This window comes from Macaca nemestrina, chromosome 12 (assembly GCF_043159975.1).
Source record: "Macaca nemestrina isolate mMacNem1 chromosome 12, mMacNem.hap1, whole genome shotgun sequence".
Lineage (NCBI taxonomy): Eukaryota > Metazoa > Chordata > Mammalia > Primates > Cercopithecidae > Macaca > Macaca nemestrina.
This window is the reverse complement of record NC_092136.1, coordinates 48916626-48942820: the sequence shown is the minus strand read 5'-3', so window position 1 is coordinate 48942820 and position 26195 is coordinate 48916626. Positions and strand designations below refer to the sequence as shown.

Below are 26195 nucleotides of genomic sequence, written 5' to 3'. Positions count from 1 at the left end.
CCCTGAATTACAAAAGCACACTAAAATGGGGTAGGTTGAAGCTCCTAAAAACGGGCTTAACCCAATCCCAGGGCAAACCTGGTCATGGATTTAAACCCACAGGCAGCCCTTTTGCGCTGCTGGAGATGGCAAGAAATAAGCTCTTCTCTGTTACTCCAATGAGGACAGATTTAGAGGAAGGAAGTAGATTACATTGTAGCAGGAGGAATTTAGGTTAGAGATAAGGAAGAACATTTTCCCTGGACTGGCAGGCAATCAGGACACTACAGAACACACTTCCCCTGCCAAGGCAGCATGTCGGGGCTTCCTTTGTGAATCTAAGAACACAACAGACCTTTGGCTGTTTCAGATGGCAAAAGAACAAGGTCTTGAGCAGGGGACCAGCCTTGTTAACTCCTAGAGCCCCAGCAGACCCCAAAACTCAGCAACTCTATAGACACTTATCTTATCCACACGCTGTTTCTTTGTTCCCAAAGACCACAGGAACCCGTAACATATTGAGTCAGGTAGATACCATTGGCAAATCAGCTTGTGAATAGGCCTGGCGCTGCCTCTTAAGACAGCAGGAAGGCTCCAGAAGACAAGGTCCTCCTCAGTACTCACTCTCCTATCACACAGACCTGGGGGAAAGTTTTATTGAGGTCTCGCCTCGATCCATCCTTCATGTGGTGATAACATTTCCTCTTGTGCCATTTCCAGGCAGGCCAAGTCCTTGTACAAATGCTTTTGGTACATTTACGGGTCACTGTGTGATTCATTCCACACAGTCTTCATGCAGCAAAGATGTACCACGCACCCACTGGGTGCCAGGCCCTGTGCCAGGGGCTAGGGATACAAAGGTGAACCAAGCAGCCATAGACACTGCCCTGCAGAGCTTAGGAATAGCATCGACATAGGCCCCAGGAGACCATCTACGTCTTGAAGATGTTGACTGTGTCATACCCTGAGTTCCCTTTCTCTCCCCTTGGGTAGAGACATTTCTTGATGGGTAGATCCAGCAGTTACTTGCTCTGCTGGGCCTGCCCTGTCATGATGCACATAAGCCACCAGAGGGCACCAGAAGAATTCAGACCAGAACACTGCACTGTTCCCTAGCTTCTATCATGGCTGGAAATTTTCACCTGTGATTTTCAAACCTGCCCCCCATTTTCCCCTAGTCAGACTGCCCAAGTTGGCCTCACCAGCCAGTTGCAAAGCCAATCCCTGGTGTTGCAGGGAACATTTCCTAACAACAGCAACTGCTGCTCATGTGCCTACTATGTGGCTTTGATTGCTTTGGTCGCTAAACCTCCAGAGAACATGTGGAGTCACTTAATCCTCTTCACAACCCACTTCACTGTTGAGGAAACTGAGGCACAGAGAAGCTAAAATTACAATTTGCCCTAAATTAGAGAGAGATTTGAACCTTCATTGAAACGTCTGGCCTCCTTTCATTGCCTCAAGCTGCTATCCATCCATTCTCCTAGGCCACACTGAAGCTGAGCCATGTCCCTGTTCAGGGTGATACCCCACAGTGGGAAGGTGGATCAGGCTGGGAGCTTGAAGGCCATGTCTCCTGGAGGACATGAAGGAAGCGCCTGCCCTCACCTCTCTGCTGATGTCCAAGTCATAGTCTTGAGGCTCCAGGTCCAACTCAGTGACAGGCATGGCCTGCACTTTCAACCAGCCATTCTCCTCCTTGTCCTTTTTTTCCCCTTGCACGACCCGTTCCAGCAACTGCAGGTCAAAGTCCTGCTCACGCTTCCACTGGCAACAGAACAAGAGGGTTAAACGTAGTCGCTTTCTGACTGCTGAAAGGGCCCAGCTGGTCACCTTTTTCCATGGGGTTCTTTGGAAGATGAACCTGTGATCCCATTAGGGAAAAGCTGTATGTGCAATAGAGAACGAAGCCGCTGTCCCCTTCATATGGGTTGTTCCAGACTGCTAATTGCTCTCTGATCTGGGTTCCCAGAGGTTTCAAACACACACTCTCGGGGCATAGGTCTAAGACTCATGACTTCAGGCTTACAGTGGCCCCCAGGGAAACAGAAGGCTCCCAGAGAGGGTGACCTCCAAACAACTTGGGACAGAGTTCTAGAGAAGGGATTTGCCCCTTCCACTCTCTACAGCTGGTTCAGGAGACATATGCCTCAGGCTCAGAGTTAATGGAAAAACATGCCCTTCAAGGCCCTGCTAAGCAAGAGGAATAACCAAGGGTCTTTCTATTGGAAATTTTCAACAAGGTAACATTTGTAGGTGGGGGATATCGCACTCACAGCAGGGCTGGGGAGGTACAAGCAAGGGCAGCTTGGAGCCAATGAGGCAGACAAACTGCTGTGTGAGACCCATCTATTTGAGATAGATGTTTTCTTTAAATTAGAAAAAAAAAACTAAATCATATAAAATTGAAATGCTAAATCAAATGGAATGTTTCTAAGTCTGTTTCATAGTATCAACTTTGTAACAAGCTTCCCAAAAGGGAAAATCTAACCCATAAGATCCAGCCATGACTGTCCAGCTCCGTGGTGGTTTCCTGTTGACCCAGGACCTGCATCCTCACAGGCCTTTGACCTCTGAGCAGGTTGTTGAGAATAGAGTAGGCTCAAAATCTCTCTTCCCCTGAGCAGAACCAAAGCAGATGCTTATCTATCCCAGGTCACCTCCTCTCCCATCCATCCACCTCAAAGCCCCCCAGATGGTCCTGATTGTCTTTGATGCCTCAAGTCCCTCCAAAACCCCAAACCCAGAGCCATATTTGCACATTTCACCCATTCATGCACAAGCTCTCAATAATAACCTCAAATCAGTGTAATCGCTCTTAGGTGACGGTTTCCAATTATTGTTGGAAAGGATTAGGCAATTGAAGTTCCAAGGATGAAAAAATCAATTTAATGATTCACAAAGAAAACACTCATTTCCTTACACGCTCACAAATGCTCCAAATAGAGATAAGTCCTCATTTAAACCCAGCCTGATTGTTTCCACAAACAGGAAAAGTTCACTAGACTCTACAAGGTATCCTGGGGAAGAACCACGCCAATCCATTATTATTAAGCAACATGTTTATTGGCGTTGATGCAGAGACTTACACAAGTCTTTTTTTTTAAGAGAAATATTACAAGGTATTCAAGTTATGAGTTTTAAATAATCTCTACATTTGAGACATCAAATTATAAAAGGTCAGTGTTACCCCATATGACATTTGTTTTAAAAGTTTAAAAGTTACCAGGTTTGCCACTTTTAAAGATATGAATGCCCTGGGTCTTACCCCTTTGGTGTCTGAGCTAACAGCTGCAGAGAGGCCCTCTGAATACACAGTATATTTTGCTATCCCTTCAAGTTATTAAATACCAGAAACACAAAAGGTTTTCCAAAAGAAATTGTGTGATTGGACTAGAGGAATTAAAACCGAACCACCTCAGTCTTGGGAGACTGTATTCAAACGTGCAGTCTCTGAAGTCCCTGTCTACCGTCCAGGTGTAAGGCATGGATTTTTATAAATTAATAATGCCCAGACCTCTGCCAATGACTGTGGCCTCGGGCAGCAGGTTGTCTCAGGCTTGTGGGGTGGCTTTTGGGACAAGTGAATTATGAGTCAGTAGGCCTGCATGAAGAGGGCAGCAGAAAGGTGAGTCACATCTGGGAACACTCAACGGGCTATGGAGACAAGAACCGCTATTACAAGCCCGGTAACAAGTAGCACAGGCCAGTTAGAGCACGTTCAATGCAAATCAGAAGCTTCTGTAAACACAATCAGGCAGGATTAGAGAGGCAACGAGCGGTAACACTAAAAGCAAAGGAGCTTGTGCAATGAATTAGGGAAAGAACAATCAGGCTAGAGGTTTAGGGAAACATGGGATTTCACACAACAGGGAAAAGTCAAATGGAACGTTTCCAAAGGGACCTAAGGTGACTGTGGACAGGGCACAGCACCAGGAAGCGCCACCAGGGAGCAGCACAGGCCTCTCCAGCTCTCCCGGACACCCGAGGCCTCTGCACTGCAAGCCCAGGGAGACCAGTGGCCCTTGGGGCAGGGGTGTGACCCGGTGCTCCAGCGCCCTCACACAGCATCTGCTGGCAGGTGTGGGAGGCTGATCGGTTTGCTTGTGCTTCTAATCAAATCATGTCACCATCTTCCTCCTCTCCTCTCTGAACCCTGTATTCCCAGATCCTGAATTCTGCTGAGATTCTGAATGCCTGCAAAGACCCCTCTCCATCGCAGCTGGGAGGACTGACTGGGTGTTTCCTCAGGCTCCTGGGCCTGTTTGATCCTCACTCCAGCTCTGGTTCAGGTCAGCCTCTAACCAGGCATTTGTCCAGCCTGTGTCGTGGACAAACAGCCCCGTGGGGTGTTCCCTCAACCATTTAGGTCAATGGACGGCTCGCTCACTGGGAGGTGTGATATGTTTGTGTTTGGGGGACTCTGAGGGGCACTCGGCTCCCTGTCCCTGCCCCACTGCCTGGCCCCTCCTAACATACTGAGCCAAGATCTCCAGGGAGTGGCCGGCTGAGGTAGCGAGATGAGGGCAGGCCCATCCTCTCCCCTTGGCCCAGTGTCCTTTTGCGCTCTCGGACCAGGGCCTTCTGGTGTCGCTTCATGCGCTCCAGCTGCTCCTCCGCACTCATCTTGCCCCGCTGGTGATCCCCTGAGTACAGGCGCTCCAAGGCACTCTTGGGTCTCTGAGGAAGAGGAGGCAGGCAAGAGAGACACAGAACGGCTGGGCTGGGCATGCAGAGGACAGCCACCCCGCTGGCTGCATTCCCGCTGTCTCTCATACACATGCACATGCACATGCACACACATGCACACTCTAGTTGGGCTCCTCTTGGACTTAGAGAACTATTTCCTCTAAGCAACACGATGCCCCCAACCCTCAGGAGCTTTCTGAGCAGAACCCATTCTGCAGATGCAGACACTGAGGCTCAGGCCTGTCCAGTGAGGCCAGAACCCAGGGTGCAGGCTTCTTGAGCTCCCTCCTGCCACCCTGACAGGCCAGAGAGAAAGGCAGGACGCCCTCCTTGGTGGGCAGTGGGTGACAGGGAGCTCAGGAGGGGCTGAGGCCACCCCAGAGGCCATCCCCAGGGCTGACGGGATGGCCAGTTACTGTCCCCCTGGGAGACCCTCCCTCCCCATGTGAAGGAGCAGGGAGGTCCTCGACAGCTCAAGGCCACTCACAGGGAAGGTCGCCTTGCTGCTTTCGGCATTGAGACCCCTCCGGAGTGTGACGTAGGGAGCAATGGTGGACGACTGCTGGAGCCTTGACATGGACCCTGACAGCCCTTCGTGAGGAAAGAGAAGTGCGAGCATGTTTGTGCTGGTGTAGGTGGGTTCCCGCTTCTCCCTCATCACACATTCTTGTAGGAGGACCAAGAGCACCCAGCCAATGACCCACCCTTACTTCTCTTCTTCCTCCCCAGGGCCTGGAAGAGCAAGGTCCCCAATAGAGGATGGGGGCCAGCCCAGGGGTGACCTTTGTCCCTGATGGAGGGCAGTGTCCCTGCAGATCTGTGGACCACCGCAGGCTTTCCTTACATGCAGATGACTGGGCTGCCCGGCAGGTGGAAAGACTGGAGGGGCAGGAATGCCCTTCACTCCCTGATCTATTCTTAGGCACCCTGCACAACCCAACTTGGGGTGAGGAGGAAAGTGAGGACACTCAACTGGCAAGAAGACATTTAAGGAAAGGGTTCATTGAGGGTTCATTCGAGAGACAGAAGCACTCTGGAAGGTCTGAGATGGACAAGCTGGTGGCAGCCACCCAGCAACCCAGCCTGCAGGGTGCAGTGACTCTGGAGCCAGAGCACTGGGATGGTCTTCTGGTTCCACCAATGATCAGCTAATTGGCAAGTTATTTAATTTCCCTGGGCCTTAGTTTCTGTGTCTCTAAAATGGGGATGACAGTACTTTCCTCATAGGATTGTTGTGAATATCATGTCTATATAAAGTACTTAAACAGTGCCAGGCTTTCTAGTAACTGCTATTATCATTGTTCCTGGGGACAGATATAACAAAAGAGGAAGAGAATCATGATGTGGGCCAGAGGAAGGCAGGCCAGGTCCTCCCTCTTGGCAGCCCAGAGCCCCCTGAGAGCTGCTGCTCACTCCTAGGCCTGGAGCTGCAGACAGAAGGGTACGAGGCACCATCTGAGGGCTGGAAGCAGTGTGGTGGGATTCCCAGAGAAACTCCAGGGAGGACCCTGCCTTACCTCTGCCTGGCAGCGTCTGGTACCTGCTCTCAGGGCCCACAAGTCCCAGGGAGGGCTGGGCCATGTCCCCGCTGAGGGTCGCCAGCTCAGGCTCACTGACATACGACCGCAGCTCCACCTGTGGGCAGAGACCCAGGTGATGTGACCTGCCAGTGTCATACCCCCTTCCCTGTCCCCACATGCAGAGTGGCAGTCCCAGGGTCCCCCGCTCACCCTGGAGTCCCCGTTCACACACTGCCCCAGCTCCCGGTCTCGCTTCCTCTCATCTGACTGCCGCTTGAGGCCCCGCACAGACGTGTGCCGGATGATGGTGGCCTCTCTCGGCAGAGGCGGCACGGCTGGGGGCTGGTCCTCTGGGCTGTAGAGTTCGGGGAGTGGGGGCCTGGGAGGGGCTTCATCTTCCTGCTGAGAAAGAGAACCAGACCAGTGGTCAGTGAGACAGCTGGAGGGAGGACTGCTGGGTACTGCCACAGTGGAGGTTTAAAGGGCAGGAACAGGCCACATCAGAGCCACAGAACATGGCTGCCTCAGCCAAGGAGCACTCACACTTCCCCAGGAGGAGCAGTGAAGAAGGGACATGCCTCTGCTCCTCTATCCCCTCAGATGTATACAGTTTCTATTCTGCAAAGTGTTACCTGTATAACTGTCCCAAAACCCAGGACTCAAGTCTCCCGGGTCCATACCCTTGGTGCTGTGCCAAACTGCTCCCTCCGCTCACCTGGAGTGCACATTGCAGGCAGGCTGCTAACCCTGCCCTGACTTCCATGCTTATGACAGCACCACCCACCTGGAGAATAACATCTACCCACTCAGCTTAGCCTGAGCTGGCTCACTGGCCCTGCATAAGCTCTGGCTCCTTCAGCAGGGTGGAGACCTGAACAAGGACAGAGTCTACATCCTCCTGGCCTTTCTATCAGAAATGTGCATGGTTACAAAATATTTCCTCCTTCCTGACTCAGAACAGGCGGTCAGCATGAGTGACTCACTGCCTACCATGCAGCTGATTCCCTAGAATGTGATGAATGCAACCATTTTCCTTGAAACTCCCTGTCCACAATGCTCTGTGAGGGCTGTGGTTCCTCTACATATTGACAGACCGGCCCCTGGTTGCCATGAATACCCACTCGCAGGACTAATGACCATCACGCCTTCCACCTCCTAAATTCCCTCTTTCTCAGTCTAATTTGGTTTTAAGAATTTTGCAGAGTTCAGGAAAGGGCACTCCAAGCTCTTGGAAAGTTCAGGAAAGAGCACTCCAAAGCAAAGGCTTATCAACAATCTTCTAAAGCAATATGCTTCACTGATGTGGGAAAGTTAAGCAATCTGCCTAAGATACCCACTGGTTCTCCAAGGATCCACAGTTTCTAATCCTGACAAGACATATGAATCACCAATTTCTAAAAAGCACCCCAGAAAGATAAACATAAAACATCGATTGCCTTTGATTGAATGGAATGTCTGGAGGCAGAGGGTGGGAAGGAGACATGTTATTATGTACTTTTTTATATCTTTTGCTTTTGTATCCTTTAAGAATATCATCTAATTTATTTTTTAAAAACCATTAAACTCAAGAAAGTAAGTCAAATAAAAATAAAAGAACTATAGCCACATGCAACAATGTATATAAATCTCACAAACATAATGTTGAAGAAAAGATGCAAGATACAAAAGAGTATAGAATTATACACCAGCATAATCACAGTGTTTAGGAAAGTCAGCACAGGTACTAAAACTGAAAAAAAAAAAAAGGGGGGGGGATTATTATCCAAAAAGTCAAGATCGTTGTTACTTCTGGCAGACAGGAAGCAGCTTGACCTGGGAAAGAACCCAGAGGCTTCTGGTTGCTGGCAGTGTTCTATTTCTTAGGCCAGCTGTTGGTATAAAACAGGTGGTCTCTTTATTGTTATTCATCAAATTATATAATCCTGTTTTATGTCATTTTCAGGATGGGTATTATTGTTTCACAAATATAAATGGGTTTTGTTTTGAGACAGGGTCTTGCTGTATTGCCCAGGCTGGAGTGCAGCTGTGTGATCACAGGTCACTGCAGCCTCAGACTCCTGGACTCAAATGATCCTCCTGCCTTAGCCTTCCCAGTAGCTGGGACTATAGTCACGTACCACCACGCCCATCTTAGAAGTGTTAAAAACAAGCAAGTAATAAAACAAATGGTAAAACTGGCAAACACACATATATTCCTAGGAGAGAGGACCTCTCCTGGTGATCCTGATGCTCACCCAAGCTGAGAAAGCCCTGCCTGAGCGCCACAGATGACCAAGCTGAGGAGGAGCCTCTGTGACCATCTACAAAAGGGAAAGCGAGGAAGCTCAGAGAAGGGACGGACTTGCCTGAGGACACACAGAGAGAATCAGTCCCGGAATCTGGATGTCCCAGCTCCTATGCCAGCGCCTTTTCCCCTATTCCCTGTCCCAGCTGGCAGCATCGCGCCCTATGTCGGCAGCCATCTGCCCCAGACATTCCTGCTATTTGTTTTGGTATTTTCCCTGTCCTGTTTTAGGGCAAGAGCTCCAGTCCACCTCTCGGATCTAGGATTGGGAAGACCTCAAGATGTTGAAATCCACAGTGACTCTCTGGCTGGGTGGTGGGCCATACCCTGGGTGCAGCTGTGGGCCCTGGGCTATGGCTGGAAGCAGGTAGATGGTGAGGACCAGGATAGCAGAACTCATATGTTTTACCCAGCACTGTGCACTGACCTCACCAGAGGTCCAGGGACACAAGATGCCCAGGTGAATTTCCTCCAAGCCTTTGTTGGCAAGAATCTGGAGGGCCCCATTCTGAGGTCCACTCTGCTATAGATTCCCTGCACTGGGACTAGCCTCCTTGTGTTCTCCAGCCAAGGCTGGCCTGGCCCTGGAGGCGTGAGCTCTCTTGAGACCTGACCACATCTCCTATTTCTTTAAAGTCTCCTGCATTCCCAGACTCTGCCAAGAGCTTGGCCTCCTTCTATGCCAGGCAAATCAAGGTGCTGGCCCAGTCAGCCACAGAGGCCACAGACCAGATCTGGGACTAAAGGCCCAATTAGATGGCAGATGGCACAGAATAAAAGAGAAGGGCCAGGAGGTGTGATTGGATTCACTAGTTAGAATGGAGACATTGAGCAAATGTCAACAGTTTAGGCTCTTAGTTTTCTTCTCCGTGGAATGGGGACACTGCTCTTGCTGTGTACACTCTGTGAGGTTATTTTAAAGATCAAAGCATCCTCACAACCCAGCCCAGTGCTCAGCAGCAGGTGAAGGGAAGGACATTTTTCCACTGGACTGAGCTCACGGCCCACAGGCTGTGTAACTGCAGGAGACACCCCGCGGATCTGCACGGAGGTTTGCATGGGGACAGCCTCACCCACAGCCACACACCTCTCTGCAGATCACAAACCCCCATCCTACTCAGCACAGTCACTTCTTCTTGGTGGGCCTCAGTTCTCCCAACTGCAAAATGGGAGAGTTGGGTTAGATCATCTTCCAGGAATCTTCCAGTTCTAAGGCACAATAGCAGGGAAATACTACTCTTTAACTGCTTGTGACTAAGGACTCCTTTAGGACACTGGCTGGGTCTATTTCCCCAAGTTTTCCCAGGAGTTTCTCTCCCAGGAGAAAGTAATCTGAGGACAAAGAGGAAACAATGGCATTCAGCTCCTAGTCATCACTACTTACAACTTTGGGCTTCGTCTTAGTTGGTGACTGAAGGGGGGATGTCACTTTCCTCAGCTGGGGTGGGTGAGGTCGGTACGGCACGTAGGTTTGCAGCTGGGGGAAGAGTCGAACCTCCAGAGGGGTCCGCACAGGGCTGGTGGGAGGACTGGGCTGTGGGGGCGGCTTGCTCTCAGACGTTGAGAGTGAAGGCACAGGCGGGTGAGGAAACAAAGGCACCGTTTTTCTCTCTAAGGGGCATAGAAGGAAACAAAGCACGGGATGGAACAAAGACCCCCTTCCTTGGAGGATGAGTGGAGTGATTTAGCACCTCGAAGACCCAACCTCCCCAAGGGCCATCCCACCCACCTGGCTCCCAGCCTTCCACCCTCCCACCACCCCCGCCCTCACCCAGATCCCCCACACCCAGGAAGATGAACAGCTCACCCGGATTTTTGACGGACTCCACTAGAATTCTGAAGTTCTCTTTATTTGCACTCAGGCCTGCAGTGACATCTTCAATTCTCCATAAATCTTTCTGTATCTGCGATTTCTCCTGAGGAAGACAAAGTGGTGGGTTTTCCTTCTTAGCTCCTTACAAGTTTCTTCTTAGGACTTATCCTACCATTTCAGACAGAGCCCCCTGCCCTGGGGGGCAGCATCCCCTCTGGAAACCCCACTAGTGCTAGAGCCAAGCCTGTTTCATAGCTTTCTAGGGAAGCATAGACATGGAAAATGCCCAAGATCCAGGGAGAAATTTCAGAGTAGCTTTCAGCAGTCCAGCTTGCCTAATTTAAAAATAGACTGCCGTAAACACTGTGCCATTCCACTAAAATACTGTATGACACACTTAGAGTAGTCAATTTCATAGAGACAGGAAGTATAACAGTGGTTGCCGGGGGCGGGGGAGAGGGAAGAATGGAGAACTATTTAATGTGTATAAAGTTTCAGTTATACAAGATAAAAAGTTCTGGAGATTGGGCGCACAAAAATGTGAATGTACTTTACACCACTGAACTGTATACTTAAAAATAATTAAGATGGGTGGGGCGCAATGGCTCTTGTCTGTTATCACCGCACTTTGGGAGGCCAAGGAGGTGAACACTTGAGGCCAGGAGTTTGAGAGTAGCCTGGCCAACATGTGAAACCCCATCTCTACTATAAATACAAAAATTAGCCAGGCATGGTGGCGTGCGCCTGTAATCCCAGCTACTTGGGAGGCTGAGGCACAAGAATCACTTGAACCCAGGAGGCAGAGGTTGCAGTGAGCCGAGATCATACCACTGCACTCCAGCCTGGGCAAAAGACCTGTCTCAACATAATAATAATAATAATAATAATAATAATAATAATAATAATAATAAATATGGTAAATTTATGTTCTGTGTATTTTACCACAATTTTTTTCTTTTTTTTTTTTTGAGATGGAGTTTCACTCCTGTTGCCCAGGCAGGAGTGCAATGGTGCCATCTCGGCTCACTGCAACCTCCGCCTACCAGGTTCAAGCGATTCTCCTGCCTCAGTCTCCCAGGCAGCTGGGATTACAGGCACCCACCACCACACCCGGCTAATTTTTGTATTTTTAGTAGAGACGGGATTTCACCACATTGGCCAGCTGGTCTTGAACTCCTGACCTCAGGTGATCTGCCCACCTCGGCCTCCCAAAGTACTGGGATTACAGGCGTGAGCCACCACACCTGGCCTTTACCACAATTTTTTAAAAGGCACTGTCTTATGTAATCATGGCAGAAGGGAAGGAAGGACTAGAGTTTACACCATCTCTAGGATACAAAAAACATTTTTTTAGAAGTCAGAGCTGAACCCGAGATTTGAGGTTTAGTTAAAAATACAGTAGTGAATGGAATATTAGTTGGCAATAAAAAGAAATGAAGTACTGATGCATGCTACAAGGATGATCCTTGAAAACATGCGAGGGAAAGAAGCCAGTCACACAAAGCTACACATTATATGATTCCATTTATAAGAAATGTCCAGACTAGTCAAATCAGTAGAAACAGGAAGTAGATTAGTGTTTGGCTACGGCAGAGGGGACATTGGGGAAATGGGAGTGATTGTTAATGGATACAGGATTTCTGTTGGGGGATGATGAAGTGTTACAAAATTGATTATGGTGATGGCTGTATCATGCTATGAATATACTAAAAACCACTGAAATGTATACTTTAGAAGAGTGAATTTATTTATTTATTTTTTGGAGACAGCGTCACTTTGTTGCCCAGGTTGAAGTGCAGTGGTGTGATCAAGGTCACTGTAACCTCAAACTCCTGGGCGCAAGTGATCTTCCCGCTTTGGCCTCCCAAGTAGCTAGGAGTACCAGAGCATGCCACCAAGCCTGGCTGGTTTTTCTTTTTCTTTTTCAGTTTTTGTAGAGACAGGGGTCTTGTTATGTTGCCCGGGATGGTCTTGAACTCCTGGCTCCAAGTGATCCTCCTGCCTTGGCCTCCTAAAGTGCTGGGATTATAGGCATAAGCCACCATGACCAGCCAAAAGGGTTAATTTTATGACATGTGAAATATATGATAAAGCTGTTAATTTTTTTAACACAATAAGAGTACAATTTTTTTTTTTTTTTTTTTTTTTTTGAGACGGAGTCTCGCTCTGCCACCCAGGCTGGAGTGCAGTGACCGGATCTCAGCTCACTGCAAGCTCCGCCTCCCGGGTTCACACCATTCTCCTGCCTCAGCCTCTCGAGTAGCTGGGACTACAGGCGCCCGCCACCGCGCCCGGCTAGTTTTTTGTATTTTTTAGTAGAGACGGAGTTTCACCGTGTTAGCCAGGATGGTCTCGATCTCCTGACCTCGTGATCCGCCCGTCTCGGCCTCCCAAAGTGCTGGGATTACAGGCTTGAGCCACCGCGCCCGGCCAAGAGTACAATTTTTATATATCAATTTAAAAAAATAATAAACTCCAAAAAATACATATCTACATACAATGGAGAAGGACCTAGGCTACATGATCATGTGCATTCTGACAAGCAACAACCAAAATCGAATGGGAAGAGGATCTAAAAGAGGTACGGAGGGGTCTGATGTGGTTAAGGGACTATGGCTATCTCTTGATGGGGTTGTTTAAACATCCAATGTCGTATTCTCTTGACTTTTAAGTTAACATGGGGGGAAGATAGCCTTGGTCCCACCCCATGGACTCACCCCATCTCCTCTCAAGGCACCTAGCTACCCCTCAACTGGAAGAGTTCTCACACTGCATGAGTCTCACGGACCTGCCCGATACTGCTTGTTGATTCATCCCTACAGGGCCCGGCACTTAGCAGGTTCCCAGTGCATCCATGCTGCATGAATAAAGGACCAGTCATGTAAAATTCCCTGAGCAAATACTTTCCAACAGCCATGACAACAGATGTCCAAAGCCTCCTGTCCCAAGGGGCTCACAGTTCTCACTCTCTCAACACTCCAACATAAAGCACATCCTCAGGTCTGGCAAGCAAATAATGGGCTTGATTCTCAGCTGCATGCCAAAGCATGAGCACCCTAAAACAGGTATATCACTGAGCCCAGGGCATGTGTAGGTAAGAGGATGACCTCTAGGGCTGAAGTCCCCAAGCTGAGTGTTGGGAACAGGTAAAGAAAGGGATTAAACACAGTCCTCTTCCTCCTCCATAGCTCCCTGGCAAAGCTCCCCTGTCAGCCACTCTCTTGCCCCGCTGATGCCTTTCTGTCACCCCCACATGTGGGAAAAGAACAGAGAGCAGAGAATAAAAAAGGCTGGAGAGTCCCTATCCTTCTCCAAGGGTGATGGAATTTTGGGCCTTCATAACGAGGGGAGGGGAATTTTGGGGGAAATGAGGTGGTGGATTTTCATTTCTGCCTCCTCCCACCATACTGGGTAGAAAGGCTCCTATGTGCTGCTTTCAGTAAAGCCTTGAACTCACTGATTTAGTCTTGACTGAAAAGGGTATTTTCCTGGAGCCAACCTGATTACAGGGAGGCGAATTTCTAAGCCCTGTTACTGAGAATCCGCATATGGGGTTGCAGGTGCATCTGCAGTGCTGACGATTTATCTAGGGCTCTAACAGCCTGCCCGCCCTAGAATGACACCAAAGAAGCTAGCACAGTGCCTGCTCAAAGCAGGGCTTTGTTAGCTTCCCAGGTCACTGTGCACTTAGGAAAAGTGTGAGCAGTGCCGCAGGCAAGGTGGAAATCAAGCTGCAGGCTCCAGGCTGGCCTATCTGAGAGTAACTTATGGGGCTGAGTTCTCCAGGGCATCTGTGACAAAGACCTGTCATAGTGTATCTATTTGCTTTTTGGAGGGAAGGGGGAAAAAAAGGATTCTAGGCCTGCTATACGTTAAATCGCCATGACATAAGGCACAGTAGAGACACAAATGGCCAATAATCCTACGAATAGACATTTAACCTGCTAATAACTAAATAAATGCAAATTAAAATGAGATGCCATTTAGTAGACTAGTAAAACTAAGAAGATTGATTACAAGTGCTGACAAGGATGTGAGCAAATAGGTCCAGTACTTTCATTTGCTGTGGGTAGGAAGGTAAAAAGGTGCAGCCCTTTAGAAGGTGGTTTGGCGTATCCATCCACTTTTAAGATGTATACTCATTTCAACCCCAGCAAGTCCACTCCTAGGAGCCTATCTTACACAGATACTTGTAAACAAGTGTGAAAAGGCAGTTACACGAATCCTCATCACAACACCATTTATAAAAGCAAAACACTGAAAATAATTAAATGCTATCAGAAAATGAATGGCTAAATAAAGTAGAAAACACCCAGACTATGAAATAGTATGTAACAGTCAAGATGAACAAATTTAATATCCTTAGACTGGCACTGCCCAATACACCTTCCTGAGATGATAGAAATCTATCATCTTTGCTGTCCAAGACAGTAGCCAATAGCTACATGTGGGTACGAAGCACTTAAATGAGTCTGGTGTAAATGAGGAATATATTTTGAATTTCAGTTACTTTTTTTTTGTTGTTTTGTTTTGTTTTTTTTTTTTGAGACGGAGTCTCGCTCTGTCGCCCAGGCTGGAGTGCAGTGGCCGGATCTCAGCTCACTGCAAGCTCCGCCTCCTGGGTTTACGCCATTCTCCTGCCTCAGCCTCCCGAGTAGCTGGGACTACAGGTGCCCGCCACCTCGCCCGGCTAGTTTTTTGTATTTTTTTTAGTAGAGACGGGGTTTCACCGTGTTAGCCAGGATGGTCTCGATCTCCTGACCTCGTGATCCGCCCGTCTCGGCCTCCCAAAGTGCTGGGATTACAGGCTTGAGCCACCGCGCCCGGCCGAATTTCAGTTACTTTTAATTAATTTATATTTTATTGGGCAGCATAAATTTGGGGTTAACTTTCCTGCAAAGATTTCCATGATACCAGGTTATGACAAAAAAAAAAAGTGAGTTGCCAAATAATGTGTAAGTGTGATCCTCTTCAAGTAAGCCTTTTACCTGCTCCCATCCCTGAATAAATCATATGATTCTATGCATGTGCATATTTTTGAAAATGCATAGAAAATGGTCTAGAAGGCAACGCCACCAACGGACACCACTGATTTCACATAGGGAGGGTGATGGGAGGGGCAGAAAAGGGGAGGGGGAAGAGGAACTTTTATATCATTTTTTGTTTTTGCTTCTTACTGTTTTGGCCTTTTCAAAGACACGTATTCATTTGTCATTTGTGTAATTACAGAAACAAAGAATGAAAAGCTTAAAAAAATTACTACTAAAAATAAAGCAGAAAAAAATTACTGCTAAAAAAATTCAGATCACTGAAGTCCAAGAAAATAGGTATACCTGGGAGACAGTTTTATAAACTCATAACCAGAAATAATTGAAGGACTTTGTCAACAATATTCACCTAGTATTTTCAAGTCATTACGGTAAGTGCTGGGGCTACAAAAAAGAATAGTGAAGTGTTAGCCAGAGTGGATGAAGAGAAATTATGGAGGCAAACAACCCCACCAGCAGCAGGAGATAGACAAGTGCTGGGGAGAGTCTCGTAGGCCAGCCCTGAGCCACAGGCGAGGGTCTCCTCCACATGCTCCTAGGCAGGGCTCTCTAGGAACCATCTCTGCATGAACAGAGGGACAGCAAGGCCCTGGGAAAAGCCTCAGGGCCCACACACCTACACCCCCTCCAGAATTTCCTTCAACTTTCTGGGGTGAGGCTAATGTCTGGAGAGTCAATATATTCATTAAATCACTTAAACGAAGAGCCTTGGTTAGAACTAGCTCATCAATTAGCAAGCCCAGCACCAAAAGTGGCCCAGCATGGTGCCTCACACACAAGAAGCCTCAATTAATGCTTGCTGAATTCAAACACACTTATTATCTCAGGGCCCTGAAAGGAGAAGATATAGATCTTAAGTCAGGTGAGAAAAAAACAGGTTATTTTCCACTTAAAAAATTGTGAGGGTGAGGTGGAAACCTGGTTAAGCACCACAGTGGGGGAACACTGGGCAATTTGGAACCCAATTTGGAAGAAGAAAAACCACACAGGGTCTTTCACTGTCTCACTTCTGGGGGACAGAAGCAGCTATCAATAGGGTGGCCTGATTTTTTAAGGGTAAAGAGGCAGGGCTCTAAGGCCAGCTTTCCTGAGTGGTACGGGGTCACAGAGATGGGTATCACCCAGCCTCGCCTCCAGAAATGCAGATGACTGCCTCAAGACCAGAGAGCCTCAAAGGACAGAATTCACACTGTCTCCCTCTGGTAGAGGTGTGATAACATCTATCTCCAGGAATCAGAGGAGGGAAGGGATGGCCACTTCCTGCTGCTGTCTAAGCGATGAGCTAGCAGCCTAAGATGGGGTCAAGAACCACAGGAACACGGATCACTCTGTGATCACTGATGACCCCAAATGATCAGAGGTAAAGCCCTTTCTAAAACACCCAAGAGTTTGTCTTTGAGAGCAGCAAGGCAAGGGGAAGAGGGTGAGTCTTCTCCTCACAGCCTGGCTTGGGGAAGTGATCCTCAAGGGAGAGTTTGGGGTGGCTCCTTTACAGGGGTGGAGCATCTGGGGCCAAGGGGGAGAAGGACTCTGAGCAGTGCTCACAGCCCCCACAGGTGAAAGCTCTTGGAAAAACAAAAAAAACAAGAGCTCAGAAGGGATGGACAGGTATCAGATCACCTGGAAAAAAAAGGCTCTTCTGTGTTGCTCCTGCAGGGTCTGCTTCAGCTGTTCCACATCATTCTCCAACTTCAGGTATTCGTTCCAAGCATTTTCCATCTCCTGTTGGCCAAGAAAATGCTTCCAGTTCTCAGTTATCCCCTGCCCTGTCGGAAGGCCTCATGAACACCTGTACTCCTGACCATGCAGACCCAGCCAGGGGAAGAGGGAAGGAGACCGAGACCGGCCAGGCCTCAGGCAGGCCTGGTGAGAGAGAGGGAGGAGCAGGAAAGAGCGTGGCATCCTCTCATTTGTGCTCTGACCCTGGCCACCTGCACTGTTCCCTCTTCCACCCTCAGGATGCTTTGATTCTCAGTCCTGGCCTGTACCACAACAGACTGAAAAGTGAAAAAGCAGAGATTCTGACAACTTGGAATTAACTGCACACAGATCAGGGGAACAGTCTGCAGGCAGCTCTGAGAATCTGGCCCACTGGGTGTCACTGGCCTTCAAAAGTCACTGTGGTAAGCAGCCTAAGGCACACATGCAGGCAGACATGTCACCCCCAGCAGACAAGGTCATCTACTGTCAGGCGGCAGTTCTGCTACTGGAGAAGCTCTGCTATTTCAGGACTCTTGCCTCTGGACACCAACTCAACTACATCTGGGAGGTGAGAAAAGCAGCCCCTCGCTCAGCTCATCCTGAGGGAGACCGGTCTGCCACCCTCTACGCACAGTGGACTCTCTGGAGAGCTCAGCTCGGATATGGACGAGGTCCTCCTGCAGCAACTTCTGCTGGTAGGCAATCTTCTCCAAGTGCTGGGGCTGGTCTCGGTACTGTTCCATCTGTCTGTGCAACACCTCCAGCACAGATTCTAGCTGGTCCTGTACCAGGAAGGGCCAAAAAGCAGCAGGATAGGAGGATAGTCCCCAGAGGCCTCCCCATACCACACCAGGAACCAAAACTACTGGACCTAACCAAGGCTGAAGGGACCAGCACTGAGATATGGGCCCACAGTTGGGGCTCTGATGCCAGCTCTGACTCTGTCTAGGGGGTAGGCTGGGGAAAGTACCTAACAGCTCTGTGCCTCAATTTCATCATCTATAAACTAGGAATACAGCTGTCTAACTCCTTATGGGATAAACTAAGAGGATAAATCAAAGAATTAAAAAAAAAATCCTCTCTAGCCTCCTAGGGAAAAGAGTATATTATCAACCTTCAGTATCACAAATTTAAAATGCAAAAGGAAAATATTACTTTAAGAATAGAAAAGGCCAACGTTGGTGGCCCCTGGCCCATTCCTGCACTCCCATCCAGACTTGCTGCCTCCACAGCCCAGATCCTAGGAGACAAGGAGCTTTAGGAAGCAAAGGCATCTGCCCTGTAATGACTGCAGCCACTTCCTCCAAAGGAACCCTGCTTCCTGGGGGTTCAGGGACCGGGGGTCATCACATATAAGCCTTTTTTTTTTATTTTCCTGAGACGAAGTCTTCCTCTGTCACCTAGGCTGGAATACAGTGGCGCGATCTCGGCTCACTGCAACCTCTGCCTCCCGGGTTCAAGCAATTCTGCCTCAGCCTTCTGAGTAGCTGGGATTACAGACGCCCACCACCACGCCCAGCTAATTTTTGTATTTTTAGTAGAGACAGGGTTTCATCATGTTTGTCAGGCTGGTCTCGAACTCCTAACCTCGTGATCCACTTGCCTTGGCCTTCCAAAGTGCTGAGATTACAGACATAAGCCGCCGCACCCAGTGCATTTTTTTTTTTTTAAATAAGCTAACATTTGTTGTTCAGTACTAACATGAGGGTCCAGCCTATGTCTCAAAAAAGACGGGACAAAAAGCCCCTCTGCCCATTCCAAGATTATTCAAAACTGACACATACTTTGTTCTCTTTAAGGGCTCGTATCTTGTCTTCCAAGTCCTGGAGGATCCTGTCCTGTTCGCAGAAGATGCTCAGTTTGACCTAAAAGCAAGAACAGGTAGAAAGGGCCTGGAGTGATGAGAAAAAGACATGACCTTGGGATTGCGATCAGACAGCCTTTGGCTACAGAATCATCCAAGCCCTGCCTGAAGCTGTTCACCCTGGGTCGGCGTCAGGAGGCAGATGAGGGGTCAGCGTGTCACGCTGTTCACTCACGTCAATGTCGCTCTCAGCGATCTTCACAGGCTTCAGACTTCGATCCTTGAGAAGGTCCCGGCCTGTCATCTGGGAGGCGAACAATTTAAAAGAGATTTAACCATGGTGTTTGAGATCAGAACTTGGGAAAGAAAATTCATCCTACAATGGATGGTGTGGAAGTCCTTGGCAGTGGCAAGTAGGTCATAGCATGAGAGGGGCAAAAACTTGGGCTATACTATGCCTATTTCATTTTAGGAAAAAAACAAAACCTTTTCATGATTCTAGTAATGCTGGTAAGTCCTCTGAGTTAAAGAAAATGTAGACATTCAAGTTACAGGATCATCAATTTTAAAAGTATATATTTGCCTAAAATGAATGTCAAAAATCAGCATGAATCTTGGGAGATTTGCCACCGATCAGACAGAGGTGTGCTACTGAACCTGGGAACAAACACGAGTTACGAAGCCCATTACTCCCTGCCCAGGGTGGTGAGATGGGCAGACCCAGAGGAACAAACAAATCCCTTGACCGTTGTCAAGCCTTAGCTTAAGGAAGTCTCTGAGCAGCCCACTTCCCCATGGGTAAGGCCAGCCTTCCTCACCCTTTACCATTTGGGAAGAAGACCTGGCCAAGGTAAAAAGGAACCTGGCTAGTTCCCAGCAGGGGTTTTTAATTGTTCCCTGCATAACTGAGGCTAGGCTGTACTTGTATAAGTTACAAGAAAGGAAACCATAAAGCAATACACAAAAGTCACCCAAACTTGTGGGCCAATGGGATTTTACATTTCCCATCCCTCACTTGACTCAAGGTAGGCAATATGCCGCCTGTCTCTCACTGACTCCTGAGACTCTAAATCTAACTTATCCCATTTTTCCATTTCCCCCAATTTCTTTCTTGCCAAAAGTCATGCAGGGGTTGAGGGGAGTGACTTTCACAGATGTACCTTCCCATGGCCAAGACAAGGCCAGGGAGAACCAAGTCTATTGTGCCTGATGTAGGGGAAGCCAGATCTCTATTTTGCAGATCTGACCAGGGAAATGGAGGATGGAGCTAACAGTGGCAGAGACAGGCGCTGTGTGTGCACTATGCAGAGAGGTCCCAGTGTGGACAGATAGCTGCTGGAGAGAGGGGTATAGATTTCTCCCCATTCTATCTGTAAGGTCCAGGAAGTTTTGGTGTGAATTGCGGGTGGAAATAAATTGGCAAACATTCCACTCAGTGCTCAAGCCTTTCATGTGCCCAACTGTCCTATGCTACCTCTCCCTGCAAACTGTCATGAGCAAATCCAAAGGTCAAGGGAGAGGACCTCTCCCTGCCTTGGGGTGAGGACTGATTCTGGGCTACACGCCTGCCCCACCCATTCCCATGATCCCTTTGGTCACACAGAAGAGGGCGGAACCATTGTTTTATGTATCTTGGTAAAGTCAGCCCTGAACAGAAGACCTGGCACAAACTCAGCAAACGCTTATTGAATTGCATGTAGGTCAAAGGGAAACACATGTAGGTCACTGTTGTTGAGTTCCTGAAAAAAATAGAACTCCAGCCAAATTCTGCTCTTCAGACTGTCAGATTATGTGTACATACTTGTATATACACAGTTGCAGAACACAAGACTGCAACGATCCACAAACAAACAGACTGTGCTGTCTCCTGCAATGGGAGGGCGGTGCAGGGGGTGGGCATGAAATTAATCCTGGTGAATCACAAACAGCTGAACTTCTCAGGCAGCATGTGGGTTTTAAACTCAGGGGTACCCAGGAGAAAAAGCAGGTGAAAGCAGTGAAGTCTTCACTCTATGTCATCATCCTTTCATCAAAGCCAAGGACAAGGAGGTTGTCTATTCTCCAAAGGGACTGACCTTTGGGGATCACTTCCTAGGTAGAAATCATTTTCAAATGGAGATACACTCTGAGGATTCTTCCCCCCTAGCAAAACTCTTCCTCTTATTTCACTGAAGCTTTTTACAGAGAATGTCTTTTTGATACTTAAATAACAAGGCAGAAAATCTAATTGAGCAATGCCTCATTTATCCAGCACCATCAGGAAAAGAACGAGATATTTTATATAAAAAGGGCATTTTGAGGAGCTGAATCTTCTAAATTATACTTTTTGATGGAAAGTTTTCTAAAAGTACGCCCTTTGCTACCTTCGTGGAATACTGAATATACATTCAACCTTTTCTTTCTCCCTCTCAGGATATTAGTACTACCTCTTTTTCCAAGAAGTAGATTTCTCTTGTCCCTTTTTAAAGTGCTGCTTATCTGGCCGGGCACGGTGGCTCAAGCCTGTAATCCCAGCACTGTGGGAGTCCAAGGCAGGAGAATCATGAGGTCCGGAGTTCAAGACCAGTCTGGCCAACATGGTGAAACCCCATCTCTACTAAAAATACAAAAATTAACCAGGTGCAGTGCCACGCGCCTGTAGTCCCAGCTACTTGGGAGGTTGAGGCAGGAGAATCTCTTGAACCCGGGAAGCAGAGGTTGTGGTGAGCTGAGGTTGTGCCACTGCACTCCAGCCTGGGTGACAGAGTGAGACTCCGTGTCAAAAAAAAAAAAAAAAAAGTGCTGCTTACTAGATGTTGTGGGTTAGGAATTCAAAGGACTATAAGCTCAACTGAGACGAGGTACTTACATCTCTTCTCTCCCTTTAACTGGGGGTGGTGCTCTTCAGGGTGCTCTTTCCATACGTTGCATCTGCTGCTACTACAGCACCCAGCACATTAGAGTACAAAGTTCTGTTTGCTCATTTGTTTCTTCTCACCAGAGAGTAACCTAATTAGGGGTGACTGTGGAGATGGATGCCTTTCCTCTGTATCCTCAAAGCCCAGCCAGGGCCTAGCATATTGAGGAAATTCGGGCAATGTTTGCTCAGTGAGTTCATGAATGTGTCAAAGTAATGTGAGCTGGCTCCGTCTCCTATGGACGGAAGGTCACAGGCTTTAGAGCATGGGCTTAATGAGAGCTGTTTCTACAGCTCAGAGGACCGTTAAGCTTCTGAATGTAGCTCTGCTCCAGAGAGCCGAGGCTACTAAGAAATATTATATCCACGTGTACTGTATTACATCTAATTTTCCTTTTAAAAGTCTGTTTGTTGCAGCCATGTCCAAATACACTTAAAACATCAACTCTGGGTCCCCCCAGCATCTCTGTCATCAGAAAAAGTAAAAGTCTGTGGGTGCTCATCCATTTGAAAGAGTCTCTCCACCAGACGGGAATCAAAGCCACCCAGGCATCTTCCCTCCCCTCCACCACATCCCAACCCACTTTCTCAGGGCTCAGGATGGTTGGACACAACACCTGCTTCCTGATCTGCATCCTCCCCTGGAATGCTGTAAGAGCTGGTCACATTGCAGTCCCTACTTCTGCATCAATCAAAGAGGGTATGGGCAGGGGGTAGCATTTTATTCTAGTCCAGCTCCAGGCTGTTATCCAAATGCCAACTCCCTGCCCCCAAAAGGTGCCACCTTAATCTCAGGGCCACTGTGGAATCTGAGGATACCCTGGCTCTTGGAAGATGACCAATAACTGCTGTTCCCTCCCAAGAAACTCATGCTTAACTCTGTCTGGGTGAGCCCTCGCCGTGGAGGCAGACACATGATGATGGAAACACAACACAAGCTGGTGGCAAGCCAGGCAAGCTCCCCCACCCTTGGCAGCACAAAACATGGAGTCACAGAAAACCACAGATGAGAGGCTCAGCCTGGTGCATCAGTCAAAATGCTGAAGAGAGCTTCAGTTGAAAGAAAATAAAGCAAAATGACTTGCGGGAAGCCTGGGGCGGTCAGGAGAGCAACTGGTTAAGCAAGTGATGAAGTCGGCACCGAGCCAGAAGCAATGGAATGACCCCGCTTGGAGACACGGATCAGATCATCTTACGCTTCTCCTGGGCCGACAGCCCCGTGCTGACTTCTTCAGCACTTTGTAAAGCACGTTGATCAAAGGTTCATTATTTTTAATCTGTTCCAAACAAAAAGGCAAATACAACAAAACGTAACAGGTGAGACATCAAATGACACTTGAAGCAGCCAGAATTTGGGGAACTGGCAAAGGGACAACTTTAAGGATGCTGTGTGCTGTGCAATTCAAACAACCAGGTCTGAATCTTGGTGATGTTACTTCCATGGGACCGTGGATGCTACTTGCATGGGCCACGGGACCTTCCCAGACTGCAGCTCTCTCCTTTTTATAAAATGTTATATGCTGTCTGAAGGGACCTTTGCACAGGCTGGTTTATGTGGGAGTGCCGATTTCAGTGTTCATTTCCTTCCTGGTTCTGCTGGAGAAGGCAAGGAGGAACATCATAGAAGGGAACTTGTTTCTTCTTTTGTCCTCCCTCATCACATTCTGTAAGATACTAGTTTAGAGTCGTGCCATGCATTCATCTCACCCCCACCCAACCTTAAGTTCCACCAGAACTGTGATGCATCTACATGATTATGTCTTACCCATGGTCCCAAACTTACAGCTCCTTTTTGGGAACACTGTCCTCATTATCTAGAAGAGCAGGAATCACTGGGGGGGCTTTAAAAAATACCGATGCCTGAGTTCCACCCCAAGAGATTCTGATATAATTGGTCTGGGATGGGGCCTGGGCATTGGGATTCTTAAACACTCTCCTGGGTGATTCTAATGTGCAGCCAGGATTGAGAATCACTGCCCTAAAACAGGGGTTCTCAAACTTAAGCGTGCATCAGAATCAGCTGGAGGGCAAATACACAGATTTTCTGGGCCCCATCCCTGGAGGTTCTTGTGGTGCAGATCTGGGGTGGAACCCAAGATTCTACATTTTTAATGAATTCCCAGATATTGTTGACACTTTGGTCTGAGGATCCCATGTTGAGAGCCACTACTTCAAAACAGTGTTTCTTGATACTGGATGTGCATTAGAAACACCTAAGGAGTTTGTTTGTTTTAATTAAAGAGTAATACCTGAATATTACCAATTAAATCACAGTCCCTCAGGGGTAGGACCCAGACATTTATATTCATTTTAAAAACTCCCCAACAGTTCTCATTCATAGCCAGGGTTAGTAATTTCTTCTCCAGAACAATAGACCTCAAACCCTAGTGTGCACAAGAATCACCCCAGAGCTTGATAAAAATGCAGAATTCTGGGCAGCAGAGTGTCCAATTCGAGAGAACCCTCCAGGTCTGTGTTTTTATCAAGCCCCCAGGTGATTTTGAAGTATATGGCATCCCTAATCACAACTTTAAAAACTGTCCCAGAAGCTGATTTTGGAAACAGACCCTGAACAGAGAAGTCCTGATCTCAGGTTCAAACAGTCATGAAGAGTCCAGAGTCCAATAGCCCTGGAGCCACTGATGGTACATCCCTCACCAAAGACAAAAGCCTTTTTGGGGCTGACTGCAACCTTTTCTATCTACAAAGGCTTCACATGAGTGGCAGCAGGTACCCTCATCTTCCTGGCTGTGCTTCACAGAAGCATAAAGGCAACTTAAATTGTCAACAACAGTGAACCCCACACCCCACCCCTCTGACTCAGCTAGGGTATAGGGTTCTGAAGAGCAAAACTTCAATGCCAGGAATACAATTCAACGAACACGACTTTAGGGTAGGCAAAGCGTGTGATGCATGGAAGAAAGAAGGCAGGTATGAGGTCAGTTGCTGGGTTCAAGTCCCAGCAGTGTAACTGCAGAAGTTACTTCTCTGACACCTAGGTTCCTGGTTATAGAAAAGGGATAATAATTCATATTGCTCTGATCGTGTGCAGCTCTTAGGTAGTAAAATACAGCAAGGATGCAACTTGCCTCTCTCTATCCCATCAAATATATTTCTTGGCGTAACAATCCAAGCTCAGCTCCATAAAAACATAAGGCCTTTGGGTACACAGTGGTAGAGCAGCATTTTAAGAGAGGATGTGGGGCAAGGTGATAAAGGGCTCTAGGGTGAGAGCTGCACCCAAATACTGATACCCACTAACTGCTGTGTAGGCTTGGGAAACTCATTAGCTTTTCAGAGTTACAGTTCATTAAAAGATGATACCACCACTTCCCTTACAGGGCCAATTTGGAGGTAAAATAACTTAATAGAAGTAAAATGCAGTGACTGACACACATTATAACCCCCTATTGTTATTAAGCTTCTGTTGGAGTCGACACGCAGGGACTCCTAGTTCTGCTGTGCCATTCTGTGGCTCAGTTTCTCCCTCTATAATCCCACATAGCTCAAATTCTATGATCCTGAAATAAAACAAACCTGAGGCCAAGCATCACTCCAGGACCAACTGTGAGTTTCCACTGTCACATACAAACAGGAACCAGAAGGCAGCTATTTCCTACTGCTCCTGCTCAGGCACATTTAGTTCTCTCTGACCCCGTGCACTAAACACTCTGGTATATCTGTGTTTTATACTCACCTGTGGTGCTGGCATGCTAGGCCTCTCCCATAGGCCCAGGTGCACTATGGATGCTCTACAGGTATGTCTGAGTGGACCGCTGGGCCCTGGGTCAGGGGTGACAAGAAATGCGCAGGCAGCTGCTGACTGACTGTCACGGAGGCTGAGGAACGGGGATGTGGTGCTGCGCAGGGAAGGTGGAGGCCGGGGGCTGGTGGATCTCTCTCCATAGGCATGGTGGGAACAACCCTGCCCATCCCCACAGGCTGCAGGAGGACGGGCTAGGCTGCCACATTTGGTCCACACAGCTATGCTTGAGCACTGTGAATCCTGAGGAATTACTACCATACTTACAGCAGTCCCTAAAGCTCTGTGTGACCTGACTGTCATATGAGTTAGAAAACCTCCTGGCCTTGAGAGAAAGCTCCTTGTTCTCCTCACATGCTAAAGCCAGGTCTTTTTGCTCATGGCACCCACCTTCTTTCCTAAAGCCTAGGATAGAGTCAAAAGCCTGCATGACCTAGCGCCACCTCCCTCTGCTGCCCTGGCCACAACCACTGTGCCCTGGCTCTCCTTGGCTCTCACTGTTCCTTCCCTTTAAATCTCAACCAACCCCAGCCCCCCTGGCTCTTCAAGGCTTCAAACACATGCCACCTCCTCCCAGACGCCTCTCCAGTGTTGTAACCCACAGAGATTCTCACCATCTCAGCTCTGAGAACCAGGCCAAACAGATCTTTGCCTAGTCATTGTAGAGGAGTCTGTTATTTGGGGATAATTTCTTTCAC

At 48.1% G+C, this 26195-nt stretch overlaps 1 protein-coding gene across 19 annotated transcripts in view; it reads right to left on the bottom strand.

The window, feature by feature from the left end:
* The window catches only part of LOC105486946 (pleckstrin homology domain containing A7), a 243839-nt gene that overhangs the window by 7140 nt on the left and 210504 nt on the right, over positions 1-26195 (bottom strand). For 12 of the 19 annotated variants that reach the window (XM_071075024.1, XM_071075026.1, XM_071075027.1 and 9 more), the window contains 12 exons: positions 22931-23011; positions 19074-19142; positions 18819-18899; positions 17667-17816; positions 16954-17055; positions 10280-10388; positions 9857-10083; positions 6399-6590; positions 6186-6303; positions 5156-5259; positions 4459-4659; positions 1588-1746 (listed from right to left, as the gene is read on the bottom strand). In XM_071075024.1, the coding sequence (XP_070931125.1) occupies positions 1588-1746; positions 4459-4659; positions 5156-5259; positions 6186-6303; positions 6399-6590; positions 9857-10083; positions 10280-10388; positions 16954-17055; positions 17667-17816; positions 18819-18899; positions 19074-19142; positions 22931-23011 (1593 nt within the window). The other 7 variants (XM_071075028.1, XM_071075031.1, XM_071075030.1 and 4 more) reach the window with 5 other exon arrangements.